Below are 24348 nucleotides of genomic sequence, written 5' to 3'. Positions count from 1 at the left end.
CTCAATTTGTTTGTATTTTGCGTAAAAATGGCTTAGTAGTCTTCCTCCGGAACAGGTTATCTACTCATAAGTTTAAGTGTGCTAATGTTTGATAGATTTGACACAGGAGTGGGCAATTACTTTCTAGAGTGGGCCAGTGTCAGATAATAGACTTGGTCCCTGGGCTGTTGGCACAAAACTCAATTTTGAACTATGAATAAAAAACAGTTTATTTACAAATAATAATATTGCGTAACAACTCATGTACAACTAACAGCTATAGTGTACAAAATGGCACATTGTATTTAGGTGCATATAATACATGGGGAATGCCTGTATATATTTTAGCTGACGATTCGATATTTCTATCGAAATTTTCAACGCAAATTTATATCCATAAAAACTATAGACTTAATTTCTACATGCACAAGTGGGCAGGATGAAACACTTTGGTGGTCCAGATTCGGCCCCCGGGCCGTAATTTGCCCATTCCTGGTTTAACACTACCTGAAATTAAAATACTTTCACGCTTTATTTACAAAAAAGAATGTCTTCTGCAATGTAGCAATTGACTGAGGTGAACGGAAGTGACGCAAATCTAGGAGTTCAATTATCGATTATTTTGTTGCTTCATTTTTGCTGAGAATTCTTTTTTACGCCTTTGTGTTTTTGTAATTTTTAATAGCGCTACTGGGGTTTGAAATCTACTTTGGGTTAGTACTATATTGTGAGGCCAACGCAGTAATTTCATTCCTAAGATACACACTTATTTGGGTAGTGTGTGTACCAGGTTGGGGTTAGGACATAAATTTTTTCCGATTTTCCTTGTTTAGTTCTATTACGAGTTCGGTAGACTGTCTGTGTTAGCCAAGTGAATATACCCCCTGCCCATAGGTTTCAGTTCCTATACACAATCTGATGTGAATTGGCTAACAAAATTAGTTACCTCTTACATACACAATTCTGGAGCGTCCTTATTTGTATACATTCATTGAGCGATTTACGACATTGCTTTGATCCTAATCTTAACGCGGTGGACCTCAGCCTGCGAAGATATATAATGTTAGAAAAAGGCGTTTCATTTGTTACGAAAATCTTTGTTGAGTCATTTTTAGTGTCCGCCTCTTTAGACCTTGCTATGATTTGAAAATTCATAAATCAATAGAGCGTAAAATGGAAGCATCATGTGTATACCATTAGCACGGTATAATTTTGACCAGTTACGCTTCCTTATTCCAACTATTATTATGCATTTCATTGCATTTTCGCCCGGCTAAGTCTAAAATAGGCAAACTAGATCCAAATCCGGCCCGTTGGGTAATTCAATCTGGACCGCCTAATGCTGCCACAACCAAACCAAAACCAAGACCAAATTATTGCGTTTCAGCTTAAAAATAACTCAAGTAATTCGTTGAGATTGCGATTATATTAAGTTTTGGCACGAGGCTTATTGTTTTCCACTTTTGCTTTTGTAACACTGTAAATATTGTTCATGAATTCAGTTTCTTACTTTGTTTAATTGTTGACCATGGTCCGAAAACCTTGCCCACACCTGGTCATCGAAAGCAGCCCTAAATCATTTTATTTACCTTTCAAGTTTAGTAGCTTTTACTTGAGTTTTTAAAAGCGTTGTTTAAAACGCCGTGGACATTCATATCATTGAATTGGCTTGAACACAAACAGACGGAGATCTAACGGCTTCAATTAGCACAAAGCGTTAAACAAAACTCAATATTCGGGAAATAATATTGAACCAACGGACATTACTTACAAGGGTCCATTCAGCTAAAATTAAATCCTTTGTACAAAGCCCTAACCAACCCTTAAATTTAGAAAATTAATAATCATCAATTTTGAGGTTAAGGATGCGGATTGCGCTAGAAATTTAAATTTTCAAATTACTCCTAACTCTTGTTATTTTAAAGTTATTTTTAAATCTCACATTTTTGCATTAGTGGCGGGGTCTTCGTACAAGAAGTGAACAAATAATGGGGCACTGCGCGTCATTTTGCACAAAGCGTTAAATATGACACCATATTTGGGGAATAATATTAAACCAACGGACCTCGCATACTTGGTTTATTGAACTGAAATCTACCGTTTCTGGTTGTTGTAATTATCGTACGTTTTTGTGCATCGTTCTCTACCTTACTCTCATATGTGCAGAAAATAGTATAATGTATAATCGTTTACTTATTAAAGTACTGACTTGGTTAATTTTGTAACTGCCCAAAGAAGCATTGACAACATTATTAATTAAGATTTGACAACGGTAGCGTCGAAATGTGACAACAAGGCGGTAATTATATTCATTGTTTATATGTTCCAATAGATAATTTCAAATTTTATAAATTCGTTGTGGGGCTCCGTAAACAATAGCCAACCTATTTACGTGCTCCATAACATCAAAAGTTCTGAACCCTTGATATAGATGCTGGACTCCTCGCCGCCGTAGGGGGGTTCACGTAACCGCTGGTCGGTTACGACTTCCTCCACCATCAAGTTCATGCTTCTGAAAACAAATAACTAACTAATCCCATACCCGACATGGAATGGTAACCGGACGAGAGGCCGTGGTTCGCAATATGGTTAAGCCGTCTTATCGGCTTTCCTCTCCCCCGGGATAAATATGTAAATCCTATCCTTATCCTAGATAGCAGGTTTGTAAGAGACATAGGTATATTTCCCCGATCGCTATTTGAATGAGATTTCACGGTAGAGGGATATTGGGATGTCAATGTCATATAGACAGCAGGTTGGAATAGGGATATATGGTACCAATCGACTTTGAATGGAATTTTTAGGCAGAGAGCTATGGAATCGCCATATGACAGCAGGTTAGAAATATGTATGGATATATAGTTCCAATCTTTTTTCTTATTCCTGTTCCGTATATATAGCTATTGCGCCAGATAAACGCCGGTGTACTTAGCATTTACCGTGGCCACCTTGTCATCCCTTTTACAGACGACATCTTATGTAAACAGTTATTTCCGATGTCTGTTCACACTTAGACAATGGGAGGAAGGCAATACACTAGATTAAAGGCGCTAAATATTTAAGATTTAATTGCGCTACTGTGGTTTGAGGTCTACTTTAGGTTAGTACTATATTGTGAGGCCAACCCAGTAATTTCATCCATAAGTTACACGTATTTGAGTAGTATGTGTACCAGGTTGGGTTTAGGACATAATTTTATTCCGATTTTCCTTATTTAGTTATGTTACTAGTTCAGGTACTGTCTGCGTTAGCCAAGTGAATATACCCCCTATAGTAGACAATTGAAGGAAGGCAATACATTTGATTAGATTAAAGGCGCAAAATATTTATCTCATTAATTATTCACGCCCAATTTATGTGGTGCATTATATTTAATGAAGTGACAAATTGATGAGTTTTTACGGTGTTATAAATATGGATGAATAAATGATCCATAATCATTAATTGTAAGTATAGGAGTCGATTTTATTAAAACAATCCCCCCCCCATACTAACCTTGGCGAAACTGGTGAAAATGTGTAAAAATTCATGTTTCTAGTTTTTCTTCCTCTAAGTCTTTAAAAGCGAACTGAAATCAACTCTGAATTACAACTTTGAAAAAAATAACCGTCAATTTTATGAATTGTTTCAAAGTGGAAGCGCGGACCTTCGATTAATACAAATATTTGATAACGACCGCTAACAATACCAAGAGTTGTATTTACAACAGAGTCGCAAGCGCCTAGTGTTTACTCTGGCTGTAAGGTTGCGAGCGAGAAGATCTTTTCGAATTGAATAAAAATGACCAGAGCTAGGCAATGCTGATATCGACACAATATTGAAATACAGAAGACCCATAATTCGAAATTTATAACTGATAGACCGACTATTGGTATGTTTAGCCGGACCCACCTCCTGAAGTATGTGTACCAATATGGCGCACAACCTGAACATAGTATGTGTATCAGGTTAGGGTTCAGGTTGTGTGACATCTTGATGCACATCCTCAGGAGCACCGCTTAGCCTTATAGCAGGGGTGGGCACAACACGGCCCGCTGATTCATTCAGTGTGGCACTTGTCAATACTCAGATTTTTTTCCATCAAGTATTAAATCCTAATCCTATATTTTATGTTTAAAAAGGCGCGCACACATAGGTAAAAATCCGTATTTTTTGCTCTTGTCACTGAATTAAAGCTTTCGTCGTTTTGCCCGGTGTCTTAATTACTTACTGTAAGGCTAAGCGATACCCTTGTTTTAAATCGTTGTGTACACGAAAAAACTAATTTATTTTCGTTGCCCAGCTAAATGTCTGAAGTTGGTTATATGGCCCGCCAACAAAAATTTGCACACCCGTGGCTCAGAGTCACTTATAATACGAACAGTGTGCTCTAACAAAACAGTCGCCACGCGCATAATACAGTATTTGTGTAGGTGACCGTACATTTGAACCAATGTGTATATCCGCGGGTTCAATCTATATGCGGGTGCTAAAACCCATGGGTTAGGGTTAGTTAGTATGGTTTCAAATATCCGTAAAACAAAAAACATTTCCATAAGTGCAAAAGTATGCAGGTGCAATTGTCGTGGGTTTAACATGTACGTGGGTTCAAATGTAATGGAACCTTTGTGTAGCGTGTAACGTTTCCAGCAGTTGTTCTTCTCTAATCACGCATAGAGGCATGTGCCTGTCAGTGCTGATGTCGACTTATTAATTGACATTTTCTCACTTTCTCAAAATTGAAAGTGATTGATCTCTGAGCGAAGGTATTTACGTGCGGCCACTAAATAACCAATAGATATTGAGACCATTACATCATTATGGTGGTAAATTACACTTCAGTGAATATCGACTGAGGCGAGATTGTCAATACAATCAGGAAAACAGCTAATAAATTTGATATAACTGAAGTTGACTTAATGATGAGAAGCGGCTGGCCGGATGAAATTAAGACAGGCTAATTTCCGTTCGTGCTATACAGAGCTTTTTGCAAATGTTAGCATGTATTGATAAGACAATAGTGTGTATATCGTAAACAGTGTTAGAAGCTTGTGAAAAGCGTGAGTGTTTCTAAGTATCAAAATCGTTAAATGTAGTTTTCTGTAAGCAGTGGTCCTGGGAAGCACCGAGAGGTTTAGGAATGTAAAAAAAGGGGGTTTTCTGCATCAGACATAGCCGGACCCGCTAGCTCATACGGTCTAACTTAAAAATTTCGAAACCAATTTGCTCCTCCCCCTTTTGAAAATCCCTTCCTACGTCCTTGATAGCATCACACTCAACTACGGTGACATTGCAGATTAAAATGTCAGGTTTCTTTTTTACCACAGTCACTGCCTCCCCAGAGTGTGGAAAATTGGATACGAAATGCTGAACCCTCATCCTGTTGTCATTAAATAACATAGTGCTGCCTTCTTAGAAGCAAAAAGCGTGAATACGTCGTATTGGAATATCTCATCACAGTGGTTCTCAAACGATGGTCGTGGACAATTTTTTGAGGGGGCGTGAAGCTTTATTATAAATAAAAATATTTGTTAGATCCCGCCTTATTTCAGATATTTACATTTCAAAACCTTTTAATATTTACGTTTCATCCACGTATTTTCAACGTGTATTTTGAATAAAACACTTCTGCTGGTGCTCCAGAAGTATGCGCACCAAGATGTCGCACAACCTGAATCCTAACCGGTACACACATAATATGTTCAGGCTGTGCGCCATCTTGGTGCGCATACTTCTGGAGGTCCCTTTCGCCTTACTATCCATTATTTGTAGCTTATTGTTAGATAGTTATTTTTGAAGTGGGACGCGAGACTTGACAAATTCTAAAGGTAGCGCGTCTTGAAAAGTTTGAAAACGAGAATATCGGTCGGAGACCGAAGACTTATCGATCTTAGATCGGTAATTAGTTAATAACTCGCTAATTATCTATAGGCTTCTGGTCCGAGGTAAGATGCATGCACATGCAAAATTTGGAGCAGATTCAACCACGCGTTCGTGAGATATCGCGTTCATCTAACAGACAAACAGACAAATACCTATCAACATACTTACCGATCTTAAGATCGATAAGTAACAACTGCTTTATTATACTCTTACAGAACTTAAACCTAAATGAAACATTAGAAATAGTAGGAATATTTTGCGAACAACTGAGCGATGAGACAAACACGAGACCCGGAGAATCTCAGCTATCGATGGGTGATTCTCGCCGCCTCATTCGTGGTTCGGTTCGTGTTATTCGGATCCTTATATTCGGTTGGAGTTCTATACGTTGTTTGGCTTGATGAGTTCCAAACAAGCAAAGGAAACACTGCCTGGATTGGATCACTCGCGACTGGAAGTTCTCTTTTGGCAGGTAAGCGTATGTAGTTCCATTCATTAGCTGTAGGGCGAGGGTGTGCAACATGCGCCCCGTGGGCCACAACCTGGCCTCTAGGCGATTTAGTGTGGCCCTTCTCAACCTTCATATTTCCCCCCGTCCGGCATAAAATGCTGATTAGAAAGTTTTTGTTTAAAAACGCACTTGCATGGGTAAAAAGGCGTAATGATTTTTGCTCTTGTCGCTTCGTTGAATCTTTCGGCGTCTTGCCTGGTGTCTTTGTTACTGTATGACTAAGCGAAAGTCGCATTCCTCGTTCTTGCCTTACCCGCGGCTATTTTCCTAATTAGTTGGTTATATGGCCCTGTAACCGTACATTTGAACTCACGTACATTTGAACCCATGTATATATCCGCAGGTTCAATCTATATGCGGGTGCTAAAACCCATGGGTTAGGGTTGGTATGGGTTCAAATATCCGTAAAACGAAAAAAAATTTCATAAGTGCAATAGTATTCAGGTGCAATTGTCCTGGGTTCGAATGCACGTGGGTTCAAATGTACGGGAACCTATGGCCCACGGAAGCAAAATGTTTCTCACCTGTGCTGCAGAGTATGGTTTACTAACTTTTATTCTCCTGTTTACCTTCGAAAATTTCAAAAGGAAATGTTTGCACCTCGAAATGCGTATACTGTGTACTGTGAGTTAGATATAGAAAAGCTATGCTCTGGTGCTATGCCTAATATAAGCATAATACGGGGTTTCGTCGGTTTTATAGTAATAACGATAAAAATTTTCGTTGTCTTTGTTTATTAATAGTTCTTTATTGTGCTTGCAGTTCTCATGTATCGTACAATAATTTTTTCCAAATTTACTATTGTAAAATCAATCGGGCGAAATTTTTTGGACTCCCTGTATATAACAATTGCCAAACAGGGGCATTGCAATCTGCTGCGTGTTCATCGGCAACATTTGTTCATGTACTTTCTTGCTTGTAAAATTTACCCCCAATGATTTATTTTCCGTTTGTTAGTTTGTTAACGAAATTTTGATGCTTAAATTGCGATGTAGACCAGTTTTTCCCAACCTATGGGTCGCGACCCAGAATTGGGACGCCGGAAAAAAAATTTTGGTCGCTCGTTTCATCAACGAAAACCTAAATGTTACAAGTAGAATTTTTATTTTTAATAAATTTTATTGTTTATTATTTATCGATCTTTAGATCCGTAAGTATGTTGATAGGTATTTGTCTGTTTGTCTGTTAGATGCACGCGATATCTCACGAAGGCGTGGTTGAATCTGCTCCAAATTTCGCATGTGCATTCATCATATCTCGGACCAGAAGCCTATTGATATTGGATGAATTATGTCGTATAATTAGCGAGTTATTAATTAATTAGTGAGGGAACACGCGGTGTTACTATAGAGTCATGAATCGAAACCGCAGTTTCGATCGATAAGTCTTCGGTCTCTGACCGATATTCTCGTTTTATATTTGTGCTAAGTAACACAAAATAAAAATTTGGCATTTGCTGTTATTTAACAGTCAGATCATTTTATGACCATAAGCATTACATACCGCCAAGCCCTAGTGTTTGAGCATATCCTTGGCTCGCGAGATTTTACAAAATTTATTTTATTTGAAAAACTGTGTCGCTTGAAAAAAACGTTGGAAACGACTGGCTGCCGGATTGAACTAAAGAAATTTCTGTACTCTTGAAGTATATGAACCAAGATGGCGGACACCGGAACGTTGTATGTATACCAGGTTAGGGTTAGGCCATAATTTGGCTATAGTCACTCGGCTAGTCCCAGAACTTGTAATAGAATTAAAAAAAGAAAAACTGGAACAAAATTATGGCCTAAAACATACGCATACTACGTTCTGGTGTCCGCCATCGTGGTTCACATACTTCGGTGGTTACGTTACCTCCTGCAAGTATGCTGATGTTGTTATTTTCAGTCGGGCTGAAGCTTTGTAACCGTCTTTTTGTGATTTTAGATATTATCAAGACTAAATTTATAGAGCAGTAAGTCTGTCATGATTCGGGTTTTGAATTATCGTTAAAAACTTTGTGTAAAAATATAATCGGAGTTTCATGTTTTTTATAGCACGTTATACACGTTACGTAACGGGGATCTCATGTACAAAGCCCCCACTACTAATGCAAGAATGTAAGATTCTTAAAAACACCCCCACGTGTTAAAAAACAAAATTAGTAATTATCCGTTTGCGTTTAAGATTAGGAATGATTTGAAAAATCGAATTTCCAGCGCATTCTGCATTTCTAACTCAAACCGTAACAGGATAATTACTAATTCTATATTTTAAGTTGTTGGCGGGGATGTTTTGTTGGTGAGGGAATTGTACAAAACATCCGAAATTTCTGCTCAAATTGTGCAATTTCGTGGTCACGTTATCTCTTGTAAATGTGCTGATTATGTGATTCCTGTCTGGATGAACCATTGTCTCATGAACTTGTTATTATGAACAATTTCGTGGTCACGTTACCTCTTGTAAATTCAAATGTGCTGATTATGTTATTTCTGCCTGATCGTCTCATGATATTAAAGTTATCAAGACTAATTCGATCATGGTAAATGGAATGCTACCCTCGCCACGTTTTAAATAACAAATTAGCAATTATTCAGTTAGGGTTAGAAAAGATTTGAAAATTTCGGCGCAATCTGCATTTCTAACACAAACCCTATTTAGATGATTACTACTAATTGCTTCTCTCTTGCATCACGAATCAAAACGTCTATATAGAGATGTTCCAAATTACCTTGAACGAGTCAATATAGAATTTTAGGATCTTTTGTTCAAAGCCCTCGCCAACTTGTTGTTTTAAAACGTGGCGGAAGTGTTTTCTGAAATATCACATTTTTGCATTAGTGGTGAGGCGTTGCCCTAATTTTAGATTGCAAAACTATATTGATATAGACACCCCTACCAGAACGATGGTTTGATTAGACGATTTCATAATCTCACGGGCATTTACCAGTGTTTTTGCAAGCCCTTCCGCCCCGGTAGTTCCGATACTTCAAATATTTATTCTGGCTATTTCGAGCGCTCGTTATCATTTCAGCTGAATTTATCTTTCAATATACTTTGTAAAAATCAGTAAAATGTACTGTGATAACGCGGTAATTGTTTTCATTCATTTAACTCCTCCCAGAGTGGAGCAATTCTGTACTCGAAACCGCTATATTACCGTGAAGAGTTGCGTGCAATCAGGAGTGGTTCAGGTCGCCCTTGCTTTGAAATGTAAAAAAAAACATACACAGCAATTTTTTGTACCTTGAAACGCTTTTTAGACTCGCAAAACACATAATCAAAAGGTCCCGCTAGATGTTACAGTCTCTTGGCAATTCAAAGCTTCAGAACCGGATAAGATAATTATCTGAAGATTGCCGTGTAATTCTAATCAATTTACTGAGTTTTGTTTACATTGGGATAACAGCAATTCTGCAATGTCTGTGCAGTTTCATAATAAAAAAAATCGTAAAATAAACATCGTTTATAGGTAATTTAAACAAGTCAAAATGTGATGAATTTTTGTTAAATGTGAAGTTTTTTGTTTTCCCAAGCCCTCAACTAAAAGTGAAAATAGAACTGATATGAGAGTTTCAAGCTCTAAGGAACGTCTCGGACCCTCAACGAAAAATGAAAAGAGTACTGATATGAGGGTTGCAAGTTCGTTCAAAGCAAGACCCTGACCCATACCTAAAATTGGTAAGAGTATATCTACTCAAAAAAGAGGTGCAAGTTTGCTCAAAGCAAGGCTCCGGTCCCTCAACTAAAAGTGGAAAGAGTAATAATATAAGCGCTGCAAGTTTGCTCAAAGAAAGGTCCCGAGCCCCTCACTAAAAGTAGAAAGAGTACTGATAGAAACAATTATCAACGCCCCTGGCGCGTATTGGTAATGCTGAAAGAATTTTACCAAGAATATAATGGATTGCTGGGAGCCTATTTCGAAGCAAAAGTATAAACTAGTTTCAGAAATTCATTGTGGAAACAAAATTGTAGAATACCAAACCCTAGTGAAATCCCCGATCGTTATTATCGTTCTTTTATCCTTACTTGTACATATTTGCAGTTCATATTGCGGGCCACTCGACACACAAAGCCAATGTTGTTATGTTATAAGCAAATATTTACCAATGGGGCGGTTTGTGATCCGGATATGTCAAGGCTACCGTTAAAATACGCGAAATTTATGATGCTTTGTGACATCGGAGGTTATTTTTGTAAAAGTTCCGCGAAGGGGAAAGATACTGTTGCCAATTTGTCAATCCGGCTCCCCGGGTAAATATGAACATTCAATCCTGAAATGAGCAAAATTTATGTTTCGTGACATCAGAGGTTATTTTTGGTTCATGTTGTTGCGCATGAGAATCGCCCTATTGCCAATGTGTCAAAATATTTACTCAAATTGAATTTGAAATTTATGGCTTCAGAAAAAATAAATTTCGAAAAATGAGTGAAAATTGTGTTAGTGTGTAGCAAGACCTTGAATTATTAAGTGCATCTGAAACGGTCTGACTAATCACATACCCGACATGGACTGGTAACCGGACGAGAGGCCGTGGTTTGCCATATTGCCGTCTTATTGGCTCACCTTTCTCGGGTAAATATGAAAATCTCATCCTGAATTGAACCAAGTTTAGATATTTTGTGCGAGGTCCCCCGCTACTAATGCAAAAATGTCAAATTTAAGAAAAACACCCCCTATCTATGTTTTGTGACATCAAGGTTATTTTTGGTTACTGTTGTCGCGCAGGGGAAGCGTTCTATTTTCAATGCGTCACAATATTTACTTTAAATTAAATTTATGACATTCAGGAAAATAAATTTTGAAAAACGAGTGCAAAAATGATTGCATTTATTAATAATGAATGTATTCAAAATAAATAAAAATTGTGTTAGTGTGCAACAAGACACTTGAAAAACGCAGAATAGCCATTGTCACTCTTGATGCGGCATCCCTCCATCATCAAGTCCGGTGACCGTACATTTGACCATGTGTATATCCGCGGGTTCGATCTATATGCGGGTGCTAAAACCCATGGGTTAGGGTTAGTATGGGTTCAAATATCCGTAAAACAAAAATAAATTCCATAGGTTCAATATTATGCAGGTGCAATTGTCGTGGGTTCAAATGTACGGGAACATCAAGTCCATGCATCTGAAGCGTAAAACGCAATATTTGGCCTTGAATGCCATGTAATAACTCGAATCCGGTGCCTTTTGTACGAATCCTCCGCCAAAAATAAGAAAATTAAAAATTATCTAGTTAGGGTTCAAGTTAAGAATGCAGATTGAACGCTGAAAATTTTTAAATAAATCCTAACCCTAAATAAATATCGGTAATTACTAATTTGTTATTTTAAAACGTGACGAGGATGTTTTGCTCGAACCTCACATTCTTGCGTTGGCTGTGGGGCTTTGTACAAAAGATCCCAATTCCATATCATAACTATAGGACAAGTTTGAACTCGAAATTTGGCCACGAATGCCACGCCATGCCTCGAAAAAGCTTGAATGCCTTGAACGAAGTTACCCACTTTATTTACAGTTTCGTTACCGAGTAGCAAGCTTTATCGCGGTTTGCTCTATCGCGGGTTTATCGCCTATTACGTAATAAATAACAGCACTTAGTAAGCACTTTGGAACAGGATGCCAAATACTGTTAAAAAAATTATATTTTGTATGGCTTTTATATGTAATTGATCATAAATGAATCTTTAAAATTACTTTTTAAATTTAATTCTTCGTTGCCTGGTTGCGGTACCATGCATTTGCGTAAACAAAATTGACGGTATTGCATGTCTCAAATGTCTATGTGTGCTGTTGATAACGTAGAGAGTTAGGTAACTTTACGAATTATTTTTAACTGTCACCGCAGACAACACACATGATATTCGCTTCATAACAACTGATATTGGTGTGAAAACACCCATGCAATAAATTACAGAGCTTGAATTGAACTTTTATTGTCATTTTTGTTGAACACAGGAAGTCGACGTCTGTGACGGTTTCCTGAATTTAGTGATGAGCACTATGTAAAAAATCGTGAATTTAACTCGCATTTGATAAATGAACTTTGTACCAGCTGACAACTCGTTGCAGCATATTATGATTGACAATAAGTACAATTACTTGAGATCTTTTGAAAAAACACTAATGCAAAAAATGTGAGATTTGAGAAAACATTTCCCGCCATGATTTAGAATACCAAATTAGTAATTATCCAGTTGTGGTTCGGGTTCGAGTTAGAAATGATTTGAAAATTTGAATTTTCAGTGCAGTCTGCATTCTTAGCCTTCATCCTAACTGGATATTTACTAATTTTTACTTATCGATCTTAAGTTCGGTAAGTATTATTGATAGGTATTTGTCTGTCTGTCTGTCTGTCTGTCTGTCTGTCTGTCTGTCTGTCTGTCTGTTAGATGCACGCGATATATCACGAAAGCGAGGTTGAATCTGCTCCAATTTGCATGTGCATTCATCATAGCTCGGATCAGAAGCCTATTGATTTTCGATGAATTATGTCGTATAATTAGCGAGGTATTGAATAATTAGTGATGGGACACACGGTGTCACTATGGAGTAAGAGCGCTGCTTTGGGGCATCCCCTATCCTTCGATCGATGGGTCTTCGGTCTCCGACTGATATTCTCGTTTGTATTTTAAGCCTTGGCGAGGGTGTTTTTATATTTTTTGCGGGGGGTTCGTACAAAAGATACCAACCTTTTTATGTACCCTCATACAAAAATTGCATAAAAAGTCATTTGAAAAATTAAACCATATTTTCTTGCATTTCAGGACCTCTTGGCAGTGCGCTGATCAGCAGAATCGGTACAAGAAAGACGGTTGTTGTTGGGGGAGTTGTAATGTCTGCTGGTATGCTGCTGAGCATATTCGCAACAAATATCTACGTTCTGTTCTTCACATACGGAATACTTGCAGGTATATATCTATCTATGCAATACATAACTTCTTGTTCTTTTAAATTACCTATTCACGGCCCGTCTGGCGTGACAGGTACCGAATTCCGATATATAAATTTCGAATATACAGTATATGAAGTATTGGATATATTTTAAAAGGGTTCCGCGAATTCTAAATTTTTTACTGAGAATCCCCAACGAGTATCAATTTCTATGGTTGGTGGTCCGACTCTCAAGGCGCGGCGGTGTGGCTCAACGGGCTAAGCGTTAGGAATACGCTCGCCACCGCACCTCTAATTACTCTGCGTGGGTTCGCAGGTTCGAATTCCATGTAGGGATGGTTATGTGCGAGAGGATTGCTGGACTCCTCGCCGTCGTTGGGTGGTTCACGTAACCGCTGGTCGGTTACGGCTTCCTCCACCACCAAGTCCATGCTTCCGAAAACAAACAATACAGTAAAAACTAATCCCATACCCGACTTGGAATGGTAACCGGACGAGAGGCCGTGGTTCGCCATATGGATAAGCCGTCTTATCGGCTTTCCTTCTCCCCTGGGATAAATATGTAAATCCTAAGTATGAAAGTTGTGCAGATATAAATTAAATCATAAATTATCTTTTTTTTCGCATTTCCAAATTCATCCAATATACATTGACTCCCATGTGTGCTTAGATTAACACAAATAATTCTAGATATAATCCATTTTTTCATACGGCAAAATTTTATACACTCGGCCGGCACTCAGCAGGGATATCAAAATACTGATAAGACTAATATTATCTTATCTAAATTGATTACTATAGAGAAACCTAATCTTTCAATTTATTGTCTATCTATTATCGGCATTCTATTGGCCTTCCACTTTGTATAAGCTACCCCTTCGGGGTAAAAAGCTTCTATTTTTGTGAGCACTCGGATCTCTCCTTTTCGGCATACCCAATTTATTCTAACCTGGGTGGGATGATGGGCATGATGTTGAGTTCAAAATTTCAACCTGCAAAAATGAGTTAAACAAGGCACATTCAAATTTACTGTATATTATTGTAGTCATTGCAAATGGTACCTAGAGAGGGATTTTTCCGTGAACACCAAAGAATTGTGCCGTGGCTCATTAGCGGTACCGAGAGGCACATTTTGACAAAGACCCAATAGGCAATCGACCACATGTTTAAAAATATTATTTTAGCTGTAGCCATTCCTAAATTTGGTGTCCTGTAGGATTTTCATATTTATCCCATATGAGAGGAAAGTCGACAAGACGGCTTAAACATGGCGTACCGCGGCGTCTTGACTGCCGAGTAAATTATACAGCTTCGACAATCTAAGACTTCTGCGTTCTTTATTCCAGGTAGCGGAGGAGGGATCGCCAACTTAGCTGCAGTCGTCAGGCTCACAGATTATTTCAAACGGCAACGAGCATTAGCCATGGGAATCGGATCCAGTGGAGTTGGGCTCGGAGCGTTTGCGTTTACTGTTTTTCAACAATATCTTCTTGACCTGTACGGATGGAGGGTGAGTGCAAACTCAGTAATGGGTGCTCTTGAAGTATGTGCACCAAGATGACGCACAACCTAAATAGTGTGTGTACCAGGTTCAGGTTGTGCGTCATCTTGGTACGAGTACTACCGGTGCGTCCTGTAATGTACACGTCCTGTAATCCAGGCGTGTGCAAACTGCGGCCTGCGGGCCAAATGCGGCCTCCGAAGATAAATTGTGCGTCCCGCGGAGAAGTGCCTATTTTAAATGGTGTGCGACCCGCGAAACAAATTTTTAATTTAGTTTAATCAAATACGTGCAAGTAATTCCCATCCCTTTGCGTTGCAAAGCCTGTCTGTAACTGAGTCCATTTCATTATCTATGACTATGAGGTTACATTGCCATAAAAGCTAGCTTGTACGATGCGAAAAACGCACGTCAAAGAAATAATCACCAAACTTTATGTGCCTTTAACTAAAAAGCCTATGTTAAATAAAGAGGCGCTTGTGTGTGTATAAGGTGAAAACAAAATACCAGAACAAAAATTTTCACGATTGCGGTTTAGCTTGTAAAAAATAACGAAGCATGGTAATTTTAATAAACCAAGCTATGAAGCTATGGGGAAACACAAGATTTAAATATATTTGCCCAAAACGAGGCAATTTTGGTTGTTATTATTGTCCGTTTGGCCTGGTTTTAGATTATGTTAATAATAAGAGTTTTTATATAGTGAATTTTCTATTCTATTCATCGTCACGATAAAGTTTGCCCGTAAATATCAGTGGCTCGTTGGTTTCAATCACTGGTATTTGTACACTTCTACACCATGTTACGGTTAGGCCATAATTTTATTCCAATTATTCTAATTTTAGTTATATTAAGAGTTCGAGGACTAGTCAAGTGACTCCCGTAGTATTTGTACTCGAAATTATGGCCTAACCCTAACCTGGTACACATACTAAGTTCCGGTGTCCACCATCTTGGTACGCATACTTCAGGAGTTTCGCATATATAACGACTACTTTTCTATATTCAGGGTTCAATCCTCATTATAGGCGGGATCTGCCTGAACATCTGCGTTGCAGGTTTATTGATGATTCACCCGAAGCATCACCCCGGATTTGTGTCAACTCCGGTGAGTATTCAGTTCAGTTGATTTTAAGAGGATTTAAAAACGATTGCTCGTGATTATAAATACTAGGAATTTAACTATTGTTTCCGAATAGGAACAATTTCAATTATCCTAATTTTTCATAACACATTTCCGCATAGTGAAAACGTCGAATATGTTTTACAAAATTATCGGTACATTTTACCCCCTCACCTCACCCCTGAAATGCTAAATCAAAAAAACTTTTTTGGCAATATACTTCAAATTTGTGTCAAGGCTGTTAAGGTTCCTTCTAGGTCTTAAGTGATTCAATAGTCTTGCTGCAGAATAACCCAAATATATATTTCAAGGTCTGACGAAACGTTGCAGAAATTTATTAGTTTTAGTGCGCAGCAAGACACTCAGGTTACCTATTTATATACGTTATAATAGAGGTCGGCAATCTTTCGTCAATCGCGAGCCAAAATTAAAGGTTGCAGGTCATTGGCGGGCCGCACATATTTTTAGAGAGTTGAAAACCGAACGGATGATACTTTTTATAATAAATATCAAACTGTGATACATCTCTCGTATAGAAGAATATAGATTTAAATTTCATTTGAATATTTTCGGCGCCATTGAACCTTTTGCACTAAGCATCAACTTTTCTGCGTTTTGTTGCCTAATTATAATTAATTGTTGTCTAATTATAATTAAAGTATACGCTCATTAAACGAGTAATTGTGAATTTTATACTTGTTAGATCATAATATAATTTAGTCGACAGGTGTCTGACAATAAACTCTGTTACGTAAAGAATATAATCGTCAAAACAGCTGTTTTGTTACTATAATTCAGTGAAGCCTCGCGGGCCGGATTATATTGCCGAATCCGGCCCGCTGCCGTAGGTTGCCGACCCCTGCGTTATATGGTTGATGGAGGTAGCGTGTATCTGACTACTGCTACTTTTTCTCGGACCATGTGTTAGTGGATCAGTATGCTCTGACTGCACTATGTCAGCCAAATATTCCTTATATGGAGAAGGCCATTCGAATGGTGATTGTGACAATATATTTACAATCCTATACCTAACCAGCTGTCTATATTTGACATACCAATAGCTCTGTACGGAGGCCATTCAAATGACGATTGGGAACATATATTCATTCCTATTCCAAACCAAATAAAACTTTTCTGATTTTGACTTTATGATTTCAGGTCCAGATCAAATCTATCGATATAAACTCAAACGAACGACTGAATAATTCGGCAGACGACGATCATATTATGAGGTCACAAATGCAAAAGAAATCGAACAATACATCTGATGATGAAACAAGCATCCCATTGTGTCCTATGCAAAATAAATTGAACAATTCAAATAGTGACGAAATATATATGATGTCACAAAGTATGCAAAAACCATTGAACAATCCGTCTGATATTCAAACTTTTGTTACGTCACAATCTATGCAAGAAAACAACGAACCAGCGGGACAAATACCCAAAGAAGAAAATTTATTGCAAAAAATTGAGCAAAATCAAGTCAATTTGGGACATAATGACGTAAATGGATTACTCCCACGTTCCCATAGCAACGTTGGAAATATAGTTTTAAACTTATCCTCCCAAAACCAAAATTTGACAAAGGCGTTGGAAAACGATTCCACGCAAAATCCGAACCCAAAGCCTTTGAAGACAATTCAAAGACGTAAATCAAGTTTCTTTCAGAAAATTATGTTTAAAATGAGGTAGGTACTGTGCTGTATTATACGTGATATCATTTGTATAAACCAGTTGTGTGCAACTTTTTTTTGCTGGCGGGCCATATAACCAACTTCTACCCTCTTGTGAGCGGAATTCAACACAGCGACTGGAGCAAAAACACATTATGTATTTTATCAATGTGAACGCCTTTTATGATTTTATGCCTAAGGGAGAAATTCTTGAGTGTTGGAAGAGGCCACAGTAAATGGCTTGGTGGGCCACGGACCGCCTGTCGCACTCAAGCATAAAATCCTAATCCTACAGTTTATGTTTAAAAAGGCTTTCGCATTGATAAAATTCATGTGTTTGTGCTCTTATTGCTTTGTTGAATTCTTCACTGTTTTGCTCGGTGACTTTGTTACTGTAAGGCCAAGCGATAGCCGCATTCCGCATTTTTGTGTGGTCCAGCATTAACTAAATCATTAGGCCTTCGCATTATACTTACCGCTTGTTGGCTACAGCTTCTTCCGCCACCCTGGTTCATGCATCCGGAACAATCAACGGGTCAATTACCCCTAAACTACACGTAGAATGGCTGTTAAGTGACAGTCCGTAGTCACACAATCACACACATATATACGAGCACGTTGTAATTCTGAAAGTTTAAAGAATTTTCTTCCAAATACTTGATTATCGGTCTATATCAGACATGGGCAAAATACGACCTGCGGACCAAAGCTGGCCCGTTGAGTAATTCAATTTGATCAGCCTGATGCTGCCACAACCAAACCGAAATCGAATTTCGATGTTTCAGCTAAAAATAGCTCAAGGAATTTGTTGCGGCTAAATTCTTCCAACTCTGTAACACTGTATAAATTGTTCTTAAAATGTAACTTTTTACGGCACACTTACATGGCCCGCCAGTTTAGGTTGGCAAAATTTTTTGCCCCCTGGCTCAAAAACCCGCCCAGTCCTGATCTATATCCATGATTTGTTACTTATCGATTTGTTACTTATCGATTTAAAGGTATTTGTCTGTCTGTTTGTATGTCTGCCTGTTAGATGCACGCGATATCTCACGAAAGCGAGATTGAATTTGCTCCAGATTTTGCATGTGCATTCATCATATGTCGTACCAGAGGCCTATTGATTTTGGATGAATTATGTCGTATAATTAGCGAGTTATTGATTAATTAGTGATGGGACACAAGGTGTCACTATGGAGTAAGAGCGCTGTTTTGGGGATCCCCTAACTTTCGATCGATAAGTCTTAGGTCTCTGACCGATATTCTCGTTTTCTCTTTAACCAGATTCAAAGATCAAACCTTATCCTTATGGCGGGATCCTGTATTCGTTTTACTGTTTGTATCAGATGTCATGGCCTGGTTAGTCCAGTTCGTCCCTTTCGTACATCTGCCTGAGAGGGCGAGATTATTGGGTAAGTTTTATCTACAGATAAGTTTTTGAGATATCAAATTAATATCTAATACAATATGGAGCAAATTGCTGCCCACCGAAGTGCTGCTACTTGTGTGAAATTACGACTATAGGTTTTATGGATATAAATTTACGCTGTAAATATCGATTAAATCAACGTCATAATTACCCCGATACATTTTATTAAATTTATATTTTTTAATGTATACTTGCGAAACCCCTAGCATGGTTCCATTACATTTGAACCCACGACAGTTGAACTTGCATACTATTGCACCTATGGAATTTTTTTGTTTTACGGATATTTGAACCCATACTAACCCTAACCCATGGGTTTTAGCACCCGCATATAGATTGAACCCGCGGATAAACACATGGGTTCAAATGTACGGTCACCTACTATCATAACCTTGGGTTACGGCAGAACTCTGGTCAAGTATCATTGTTCTAACCCTGAAACGGGTCAAATCCGGCTCGTTAGGTAATTCAATCCGGCTCGCCTGATGCTACCACAACCAAACTAAAACCAAATTTTGATGTTTTAGCTGAAAAATAGCTCAAAGAATTTGTTGAGATTGCGATTAAATTTAGTTTTGGCACGAAGCCTATTGTTTTTCACTTTTGCACTGTAAAGATTGGTCATAAAATGTAACTTATTACGTCACACTTTTATTGCCAGTCTACGCGGGCCCTTGTTCCAAAATCCTTGCCCACTCCTGTAACCACTATGCCATCGCGTAACAGAATATACTTCATGTTTCATATCGAAAATATTATTGGACACGTTTAGTGGCCATACCGATCGTTTCAAAATTGTGTTGTTATTGTTATTTTCTTTCTTCATTATCATTAAAAAATCGCTTTTCTCTTCGAATCCTGGACCAATGGCTTTGAAATTTTCAGTGGTTGAAGATAAAGTTTTTCTCCAGAAGGCTATTACTTTTTTACTCGCTATGACGTCATCAAAATTATTGCCATTGGGTGGCGCTACGTGTCCATATATTTGAGCATAGCTCTCTTGTTTCAAAACATACTGATATAATAATTTATTCGTTCATGGCAATCTGTTATTCTAATAATTGAAATGATTTATTCTTCCAGGAATCACACCATTCAAGTCAGCAGTCCTGGTGTCCTCTATGGGATTCGCCGGTGCTGTGGGAAAACTAAGTTTTGGCGCCATTTGTACTTTCTTGAAGCTAAATCCATTGAAAACTTTCACTATAGCACAGGTAAGGACTAACATTATTTTTCACTCCTTCACCGCTCTCATGAGCGGGCGCAGATAATATTTTGAAGGGGGGTTGCGCTAATTAAAATTGTTTGTTATATTTGATCTTGCCCGCCTTATTTTAGATATTTACATTTTTTTAATTTTGATATTTACGTTCCATCAACGTATTTTCAACGTGTTTTTTTGAATAATACATAACTTCACCTTACCATCTGTTATTTGTAGCTTATTGTTAGCTAGTTATTTTTAAGATAGGACGCGAGATTTGACAAATTCTAAAAAGCGGGCGCGGCTTTAAAAATTTGAGATCCAATTAGAGGATGATATTTAATGAGTTGCTGTGCTTGGAAGGGCTAGCTATAGATTCCTCACGATTTGAGATTTTTTTTTATAAATCATGACCAACAAAAATGAACTACCTATAATCTCGAGTAAATCGACATTTAGGGACGCGTAAAGCACCGCCATAATTCTATATAGATTTAGTGGCTTTCTTCGATGTGGGGTTCTTTTATTTCTGAGTCATCGCCCGTAACTTTGTTCAGAATTGAGTTTCCCTTGCTTCTGAGTGACCGCGCGTCACTTTACTAAAACCTTCACTTCTGTAACTGTGCCTGTCCCGACTTTGAGCTCTTGTTCCGACATAAGTCTCGTTCCAGTTTACTCGATGGCGTTCCAGTAGTGTCTCGTAACTCTACTCAGAGATGAGTTTCCATCACTTCTGAACTCCTGGCATTTCTGCGGTAACCAATAACAAGTGCCAAAGATGAGCCTTCTCTAATTCCGAGTGAATGCTCGTGGTCTTACTTTCAACATTTTACCGTACAAAGATATATCGTATTTTGAAAATAACCGAAATAAATTTACCTATCTATATTAATAGCATACACTTCGTTTCATTACAGATCCTCTTCGGCACCTCAACGTTACTCAGCCCGTTGTGTCGAAATTTCCCATCTCTCATGGTCTTCGCTGTATCATTCGGATTTCTCAGTGGTGCTTATTGTCTCATGATGGTAATACCGGCTGATCTACTCGGACACGAAAAGTTCTCCGCTGCTTATGGATTCCTGCTGGCTGGTGAAGGCTTAGGTGTATATTTGGGACCTCCTGCTGTTGGTAAGTTACATATCGTCATATATCAGGGCTGCTTGCTCATCAGTGCATCACTATTCCAAAGTTCCGCACATGCTCACTGAAAGCCGTGAGTACTTCTAGTTGGCGTGGCACAAATATTTTTGCATATGTTATTCCTAACCCCCAGCTAACTACGTCATCCAAAAATAACGTCACTGCGATGTCACAATCACGTAATACAGCTTGCCGAACAAAAGCTACGATCGCCCGAAATGGCATATCCGCCGACGATACAAACACGATCTCCCTCATATCGGAATCTTTACTAAGAGAAAATGATAGGAATAGCTCGCTTGATTTCGGGTGATCGTCTGCGCGGTTTGGACGACAATCTGTATACATTGACGGGCCTTATTTCGTCACTGTGACGTTGGATGACGTACTCAGGTGGGGGTTAGAAATGACATGCGAAAATGGTTATGCGATGTCAACTAGAAGTACTTGACGGCGTTTAGAGTGAATGAGTTATCTCCGTATTGGTACACATACTTCTGGAGTGTCCAGAAATCGCCATAGAATCCAACAATTCTTGTAAATTCGACCCTCGATAGCTTGAATTTTCCAATGTTCTGTCAATGTTATCATAAAATTATATGACGTCAGCGCCAATCTGACGTCATATTTTGTTACGTCCAAGGCTGGGTAATAAAATTGAATAATATTACCCAAGAATCAATTTTTATTACACAGGTTGGATAACCGACTCCTCTAATTCATACGACACAAGTTTCTATTGCTCTGGCGCTGTGTTACTGACAAGTGGATTAATATTGTTACTGACACCGTGCGCTCAAAAGCTGAGAACTAAAAAGTTATGACGTCATCGTAATTATGATGCCAAGTTCAGATACAATCCTTGCACAAAGAATGCAGACTGAAATGACGTCATTGTACTTCTGATGTCATCAATAAAAAAACAATCCTATCTCCTGTTTGTGGAGTTTCTGCACAAGATCAAAGATTCGGCGGTATTTATATTGAGACGTCATCACCGAACTTCAACAAGGTCTGCTCTGTGACAGTAATTATTCAGTGATGTCACATCTTGTGACGTCATGGTCAAAATACGAGCAATATCTGTGTTGTCATGGTAACTGTATTGTGACCTCAGAATCGAATTACAACAGGGTCTGCCATCTGCGCTTTACGACGACAAAAAACAAGTGTGCTGGTGTGCTTTGCCATTTATTGTGACGTCAGGGGAAATGACGTCAAGTTCAATAACACAAAGATCGTCTGCTTTGCTTTTTATTGTGACGTCTGGTCATATGACTTCATGCTCTATAATTTATTCGACACTGACCGATTTCTCAGCCGTAATAACTTGAATCGACTCAAATTCACCCGAACCTACATGGTGCTTTATGATTGATCAACTGAAATTCTACATTACTCTTTAGGTCAATATTCTATTAAGCGTTTTACATCAGCAACTCAGGATTTCTTGGAATGAGAAGTTGCTATTCTTTTTACAACGCTTATTAAAGTAACCACTGATATATAACGATATGAAAGGGTGTACTGTTGTTATAATGACAGAAACTTTTCTGGTTCGTCATTTCCCACTAAATTAATTTAATACAACATGGGTGGGCGAGGCGTGGGTTTGAATTCGAGGTTTCGGTTCAATTACATTTGAACCCACGACAATTGCACCTATGAAATTTTTTTTGTGATACGAATATTTGAACCCATACTAACCCTAACCCATGGGTTTTAGCACCCGCATATAGATTGAACCCGCGGATATACACATGGGTTCAAATGTGCTGTCACCGAGGTTTTAATCCGCTATGCCAAGATAGTCAAATGCCTTCGTTTTACCAACAGGCAGGGCGTAGCCAGGTCTTAACAAGGGGAGGATCTTGGAATTTCTAATTGCCAAGTTAAACCGATACATCTAGCAGGTCCGAAATAGACTAAAATAGTATTTCCAGTTACGAAAAAGTGCGATGTATGATACGAAGAAATGTTTTTTTTTTTCATTTCGTTTTCAACTCTCAACCACTCTGGCTACGTCCCACCAACAACATAGTCGTCGCGCCCATTCGGTTCAAAATTGGCAACTGACTTGCAAATGCTTGTAGCTCTGCTTGTTCGAGACGAAAGTTTAAAACGCCGAATAAAAACACACTTTTCTCTTGCAAAAGTACTTTTTCTTATTTCACTGTATATATCTTATTTTATGCATTGTCACCTATAATATACGCAATACTCTACATACCTCAATTTATGAAAGTGACCAAATATATATACTACAACAAAGATTTAATAAACACCTATATACCATCAGTTTAGTATTCTTTTTTATCACTAGAGGGGGCTCAAGAAAATTTCCGGCCTCGCCGGAGGAGGAACTTCGAATAAGACAGTGCTTTCCAATCTTTAGTCTTTTATAATATTACAGGGTTGTTGCTAGAAAAGCAGAAAATGTGAAGGTCAGACAAGATCACGAATAAAAAGCATGCTTACTCATTACTTATCGATCTTAAGATCGGTAAGTATATTGATAGGTATTTGTCTGTATGTATGTCTGTCTGTCTGTTTGTCTGTTAGATGAACGCGATATCTCACGAACGCGTGGTTGAATCTGCTCCATTTTGCATGTGCATGCATCTTACCTCGGACCAGAAGCCTATAGATTTTGGGTTAATTATGTCGGATAATTAGCGAGTTATTAACTAATTACCGATATAAGATCGACAAGTCTTCGGTCTCCGACCGATATTCTCGTTTCTTTTTCGATACGTTTTTATTTTTTTTAGGTTCTAATAGGTTAAGACACTGCTCTGAAGTGCACGGACGTCATTTCAGGCATCCATGAGTGTCATATAACATATGCCTTCAAAAAACTTTGTAAAAGTTATACTTTGTGAGAAAAAATAGCTGTTTGACAAATTTTCTGTTTTTCTAGCGACCGCCCTGTACTTAGTTAATAAGTTCTATTTAATACACAATTATGGCCACAATACAAACTCTGCAAAAAACAAAGTGCGAGTTGTGTCCAACTCTAATTATGGATCCGTTGAACTAATGGT

The 24348-nt window shown here is 38.2% G+C and overlaps 1 protein-coding gene across 1 annotated transcript; it reads left to right on the top strand.

Annotated features, from left to right (window-relative positions):
- The first annotated feature begins 6060 nt into the window (after positions 1-6060).
- LOC120347796 (monocarboxylate transporter 9-like) lies at positions 6061-23596 on the top strand. Its single transcript, XM_039417896.2, has 9 exons — positions 6061-6313; positions 13105-13248; positions 14578-14741; positions 15742-15840; positions 17014-17546; positions 18813-18940; positions 20041-20171; positions 21079-21292; positions 22001-23596. The coding sequence occupies exons 1-9, from the start codon at positions 6115-6117 to the stop codon at positions 22126-22128; spliced, it is 1740 nt and encodes a 579-aa protein (XP_039273830.2). The 5' UTR covers positions 6061-6114; the 3' UTR covers positions 22129-23596.
- Positions 23597-24348: the final 752 nt, after the last annotated feature.

Source organism: Styela clava, chromosome 11 (genome assembly GCF_964204865.1).
Source record: "Styela clava chromosome 11, kaStyClav1.hap1.2, whole genome shotgun sequence".
NCBI lineage: Eukaryota > Metazoa > Chordata > Ascidiacea > Stolidobranchia > Styelidae > Styela > Styela clava.
The sequence above is the reverse complement of the archived record's forward strand: the minus strand, read 5'-3'. Positions and strand labels throughout refer to the sequence as shown.